This window comes from Priapulus caudatus, unplaced genomic scaffold (assembly GCF_000485595.1).
Source record: "Priapulus caudatus unplaced genomic scaffold, Priapulus_caudatus-5.0.1 Scaffold176, whole genome shotgun sequence".
In the NCBI taxonomy this organism is placed as follows: Eukaryota; Metazoa; Priapulida; class Priapulimorpha; order Priapulimorphida; family Priapulidae; genus Priapulus; species Priapulus caudatus.
The window spans coordinates 24984-31441 of record NW_014577237.1 but is presented as its reverse complement, the minus strand read 5'-3'; the positions used below and the strand labels follow the sequence as shown (position 1 = coordinate 31441).

Genomic DNA, 6458 nt, shown 5'->3' with positions numbered 1-6458 from the left:
TATATATATATATATCCAACGTGTCTCAATTTAACAATTTTTCTCCTAAGTATATGAAAAATTGAAAATACATCACGATCAATGATGAAAAAGTACATATCTAGACGTTTGCCTAGGAAGGCTCAAGCTACCTAGGCTTTTATAAAAGATTAGTTCCACCTGGCTACTACACAAGTAGAGTAACCACTGACCAGTATTTTGGCAACACAATATGGGCACCTAAATATTATAACAGTCGGAATATAGTATAATCAGGAGTGAATAATAATAGATTATTACTCACCCCTGGTATAACAAATGTCACCAGCTCGCTACAATCACAACTGCAGGATTACCCTCACCTGACACCAAGAACCGCTTACGATTTTGGTACTCATGCTAAGCCACTTAAAAACAAATTGGCAAACGCCGCGAATTCTCAGCAAAGGTTTGTGAGCTTGTGATCAGTGGTATATGGCATATAGCAAATTAATGTAGTCACAGCGAACATGTGCTTTAGCGATTCTAATTTATAGCATGAATAAAAAAACTGCAGTAACTCTCATAAGAAATCAAGATGAATAGATTGCTATAGATTGTCAATTAATATAAACAAAAATGAATCATCTCTTCTGCGATTTTATCTAGCCAGTGTCAATGCTACATACGACACTTGAATCATGAAAATACAACATCACAAAAACATGGAAATTATAAAACATTCAGCGCATATAGATAATTTTAGAACACTCGAGGCAGGTGGCAGAGAAATCTTCCGGCAGCAAACACACTTAAATGGTAACACTGAACTAAAATACTATAACATGCTCTATGTATGATGTTCAAAAAATATGACCTGTGCCAATAATGATGTTCGAAAAATATACCCTGTCCAGCGGCACATCCCCATGTTTATAATTATAGTGTACTAAAGTAACCATTATCTACCACAAGTCCACAACTAGTGTAGCCATATAGTGTAACTATCACACACTAAATTAATATATATATAGGGATCTTACTGAATTAGAGAAATCCGTAGAAGTTGGAATAGTTACCATACACTGGATTAGGTTTGGGGTAGTTACCAGAGTATTGTTGGCAAAGCTACCACATAATAGATTATGCTTCCAGCTACGCTTATAGGGTCTATGTGCCCCAGGGTACTATCGGAGGGTACCCTGGGTACGGTCCGGTATACCGGAACTTGCAGTAGGTACCACACACTATAGGATCCTTGCGTAGTTACCACACACTAGACAATCCTTGCAGTAGTTACCACACACTAGACAATCCTTGCAGTAGTTACCACACACTAGACAATCCTTGCGGTAGTTACCACACACTAGACAATCCTTGCAGTAGTTACCACACACTAGACAATCCTTGCAGTAGTTACCACACACTAGACAATCTTTGCAGTAGTAACCACACACTAGAGCAGTGTCCCGTGACGAACGCGTTACAGATGACTGGGAGCCTAACGATCCAAGAGGACGATCAGAGCACCGCGGGAGGCTGAGCATCCTCACTAACGGAAGACGCTCGCAGCAGACACTTGTGACCGGGAGAATGTCTGCACTCACTTCTCAGGCAACCTGAACAAGTCGGCAGTAAACACAGCCATTAGACTTCAAGAGCTCGCTGTCATCTATTGCTATTCGACTACGATAGACACACCTTCCTGGTGTGGAATAACCCATGCCGATCAAGCGTTGTTAAGCGCATGTGTTAGTGAGGTGGCCGGCTGCACACATGCCAGAGCTGGGGCACATCTGAGTCCTGACCACACCCAAACAAGTGGTTGCATGTCACTGCATCTGCCCTGTGCTATATTAGTCTACAGTCTGACACGTGCATATCTCTCTGGCTCCTGCCGCATACATATCATAAAAAACACAATTTCACAGTAATTAAATTCACGCGTAGCGTTACATCGTGACCTCACGATCGAGCACTTGCTCAACCGTTCACAATAACTTACGTGCTGCTTTGCCAACGTCGAGCGGGCTCCCGCCATCACCATGGTAACCTACCATGTCAATCTCGAGCTGCTTCAGCTGCTTCTGCTGAGAGCTGCTCGTCAAGCCCGCCGCATCGTCCGCACTCTCCGTCCGGCGCCTCATCCGCGGCGTCACCGGGTCCCGTGCCGCATTGCTGCATCTGGGCGTCGCGGCGGCGTCGTGGGAACCCTGCGTGCATCTGCGCACACTCCCGACGGACGGCGGGAACTTGCTGACGCGTCCCCCGGCGTTCACCGACCCGCCGACGCTCGCAGACGCCCGGCAAGCGCGCGGAGCCGTCATGGCAGCACGCGCCGTCCGCGCCGTCTTCCTGGCGGACGCCGCCTTGCGAGGAGTGAGCGCCACCTGGCTGCTGCCGCTGGCAGTGCGCTTGCGAGGAGTTAGCGCCCCCTGGCTGCTGCCACTGGCAGTGCGCTTGCGGAGCGACATCGCCGGCGTGAGGCTCAGCTTGTTGGTGCTGCGCAGCGACCACGTCGGCATGACGACCGCGCCGCCGCCGCGGGGGGGCGCCGGCGACGTGACGCGGAACGAGGGTGCGTCTGCGCGCACGCGCGGCACGGTGATGGTGAGGGAGGTGCCTGGCGACGCGGTGAACGTCACCATCTGCGAGAGACCGGCGAGCGTCAGCGTGCGAGACTCCTCGCTGCCGCCGCCGCCCTCCTCCTCCTTCTCCTCTGCCTCCTTCGTCGCCCCCGACAACCGCCTCCATCCGTCCGACAGCGTCCGCTTGCGGCTGCGCGCGGCCGGCCGCCGCCGCGGCGTTGTACGGGCAACGTCACCCGTCACAGACGCACGCCGACGATGCGCCGACCTTGGCTTGACCTTCACCCTAACCTTCGATGCGCTGTCCTCGTTGCCGCCGCCGGTCGCCATGGCGACGGCCGCCTCCGCTCCGTCGTCCGCGAATAGATCCGGCTGGGAAAAGACGAGGTCGATCGGGGATTCGGACAGCGATCGTTGCTCCTGTGTCGACGAAGCGAATTCACCGATCGGGTCGTCCAAGGGCGCGTCAACTTTCGGAGACTGTGACGTCGTAGCGAGATCGCCACGCGACGCCTCGCCGCGCGGCGGGTCGTAAGGGATGGCAGCATCGCTGTCTGCAGTGGTGTGCGTCTGTTCTGCAGCCGTCGCCCCGGACAACGATCCGTCATCGTCGTCGCCAGATCGAATCACACGATTCGGGTGGCGTGCGCGCGTGACTCTACCGACGCGCTGTTTCGTCACGCGCCGCCGCGACGCAGGTGTTGCATCGCGCTCCTCCTCTTCCACATTGTCGTCGGTGTCTCCGTGCCGCCGCTCGGTCGTCACAGCCACCTCCTCTTCCGCTTGCATCTCACGGGAGCGCTCTCCCGTCCCCTCCTCCGCTGTTGACAACTCGCTGACGGTCTCCGCCCATTCGTCCGCCATGTTCGAGACGGTGTCGCCCCCTATCGACTCGAGCGACGTGTGAAGAAACGCCTGCATGTCGTCATCCACCAGCTCTCGTCGCCGCCGCCGCCGCCTCCGCCGGCCTTCCGAGCGCGCCGTCTCGCGCGTCGCCGTGGCGACCGCTTCGCTGCTTGCTGCCTCGGTGAGCATCTTCTCCAGCTGCTCCTGCTGCAGTACCGGCTTGATGACTCGCGTCGACTTGCGGAGCCGGAGCGGCTTCTCAGGCGAGGAGGTCGTGTCGGCATGTGCGGTGGCGGGGGACGGGGACGCCTCGGCCACGATCGTCTCCACGTGCGTCTCGGCCTGTGCCTCGGCCTCTGTCTCAGCTAGCACCTCCGTCTCCACCTTGGAGGATGAGACCAGGGTCGTCTCGTCGGAGACGGACTTGGGTCGCGTCTCACCCGTCGTGGACGAGGGCTGCGACGTCTCGTCTGCGACTTCCTCTAGGACGACGGCCATCGCACGACCCGTGTTCCCGCACGCCCCCGCCGATCCCTCCCCCTGCCGGGTCTCCGACCGCGTGCGTTGCCGCGTGGGAGTCAGCGCCGCCGCCGCGGATCGTCGCCGTGGCAACGCATCCGACTCGGACACCCGCTGCGGGGTTTTGCGCGTGCGCTTGGCGGCGGCTTCCCGCGAGAGACTCGGACTCGCGGTGTCGCGAGCGAGCGAGCGGGTGCGACGCCGCGTCGCGGGCGCGTCGACGTCGTCAACGACGCTGCACTCGGAAGCGCTCGCCTCTCTACGCTTCCGCGCGCTCTCTCTGGGTAAGACCTCCGACAGCGCTCGGCATGGAGACCTCACGCTGCGGCTCTCGTTGCAAGAGGAGAGCGGCGTGGTGGAGCCATCGAACGGTTTGCTCTCGCTCGTTTTCTCTCGACGAGGCGTTCTCGGGGCGGCTTCTGCGCCCGCGTCGTCGGACGTGACAGCCGGCACTGCCGTTGCCACGGACTGCTCTTCAGTAGTGGTGCTGCCACCTAGAGTGATAAGATCGATGTCTTCGCTAGGTTTCCTAATCTTCTTTCGTCGGAACAGCGGATACTCGCGTCGGTCCGAGTTTTGCCGACCCTCTGACTCGTCGGTCAACCTCAAATTAATCGAACCATCGGTGCCGTACTCCTCAGCAGGTTGTAGAGGGCTTCTAAGTTTTCGTTCCATGCTCAAATCGTCTACAGCACGCCTAGCAGGGCTCCCAAGTTTTAGCTCCGATCTCGCCTGTGACTCAGCAGCTTTCACGGCAGCGTTCATCTTCACCGACTCGTCCTCGTCAGAATCCGAACTGTCGATTTGCAAGGTGACGCACCTAGCAGGGCTAGCTAAGGCCCGTCTAATCTTCTTCCTTTGGAACTGAGCTTCGAAATCAGACACGTTGTCTCCCGAATCGAGGTCCACCACAACTGCTTCCTTGGTCGGACCAACAGATGAAGCGATCGTCTCTTCGTTTTCAAATCCGTTCTGCTTACCGTAATCGTTATCGCCGGCTTCCCCACCTGTACGTCCCCGGCTCTTTCGTTTACTCTCGCTCTTGGAGGAATCATTCTGGATGTTGGTGCATCTCGACATCTCTGCAGCCTTAGTCTTCAGTGGTGACATCTCTGCAGCCTTTGTCTTCGCTGGTGACATCTCTGTAGCCTTTGTCTTCAGTGGCGACATATCTGCAGTCTTTGACTTCACTGGTGGCATCTCTGCAGCCTTTGTCTTCGCTGGTGACATCTCTGTAGTCTTCGACCTCACTGGTGACATCTCTGCAGTCTTCGACTCCACTGGTGACATATCTGCAGCCTTTGTTTTCGCTAGTGACATCTCTGCAGTCTTCGACTCCACTGGTGACATATCTGCAGTCTTCGGCTTCACTGGTGGCATCTCTGCAGCCTTTGTCTTCGTTGGTGACACCTCTGTAGTTTTCATCTTCAGCGGTGACATCTCTGCAGCCTTTTTCTTCAGCAGTGACATCTCTGCAGCCTTTGTTTTCGCTAGCGACATATCTGCAGTCTTCGACTTCACTGGTGACATCTCTGCAGCCTTTGTCTTCGTTAGTGACACCTCTGTAGCCTTCATCTTCAGCGGTGACATCTCTGCAGCATTTGTCTTCGTTGGTGACATCTCTGTAGCCTTCCCCTCGAAAGTGTGGCCATCCTGCATACTCACTCCTAGCATCTCCGCAGCCTCCTCATCCTTCATCCTCGCACGCAGCGGCTTCGCAGCTTCTGCATCCTCTATTTCGGTGCGGGAGGGCTTTCCTCGTGCCGACCTCGTCACGAGCTCCGTTTTTGCGCGTGACATCTTCGCATCCCTCGTCTTCCGCCGTGACGCTTTTGCAGACGACTGCTCCTCGACGCTATCCGTGATGAATGCGTCGGGCGGAGCATCGTCTGCCATCACCTCAAGGCTAGCGATCTTAGACGCGAGCTGCGCAGTGACTTCACTCGACTCGTCTACGTCCGCTTCGTCGCTGATGCCGGCTTCCATCTGAACGTGGGCGAAGAAAACAAAGACGATCAGTCAGGCCAACGACGAAAACGTTAAAACTCAATTTAATCATTGTTATTCGTTATCAAAAAAATATTGACAGATGTTAATGTTTTACCCTCTAAACTTACACATTGATACGATTGTTTTGACAGAGAGTTATGTTCCTAATGTGACTATAATAGATAATAGAGGATAGATAGACAATATATATATATATATCAGGGCTTGCCCTTAACTTTTTTTTCAGGTGGCCGGCCGGGCCACTTGAGTATGAGATTCAGGTGGCCAAATGGATTTTCAGGTGGCCCGGTTGCTACATTTATTAAATAATTTATTTGTATTCTAACTATGGGTAATGTGTTTTGGCAAATAATCGCAATAACATAACTAGGATACAGGCTCTCGACTTTTAACTCGGTGCCCGGGTCGGTGCCAATGGCCACCTGAACGGGGCGTCGGCCACTGAAACTGGTCGAGCGTGGGGCCCTGCTCTTGCCACCAAATAAATGAATAAGGCCATATTGGCTACTGGCGACGGTTGCCGGACAAGGAGATGGT

General features: G+C 54.4%; 1 protein-coding gene across 1 annotated transcript in view; it reads right to left on the bottom strand.

Moving 5' to 3' along the window:
* Positions 1-20: 20 nt before the first annotated feature.
* The window catches only part of LOC106806719 (serine/arginine repetitive matrix protein 2-like), a 14609-nt gene continuing 8171 nt past the window's right edge, over positions 21-6458 (bottom strand). Inside the window, exons 11-12 of the mRNA XM_014808752.1 lie at positions 1964-5897; positions 21-1577 (exon numbers count right to left, since the gene is read on the bottom strand). Coding sequence (XP_014664238.1) covers positions 1480-1577; positions 1964-5897 — 4032 coding nt within the window. The 3' untranslated portion in view covers positions 21-1479. The remainder of the gene's footprint in view (positions 1578-1963; positions 5898-6458) is intronic.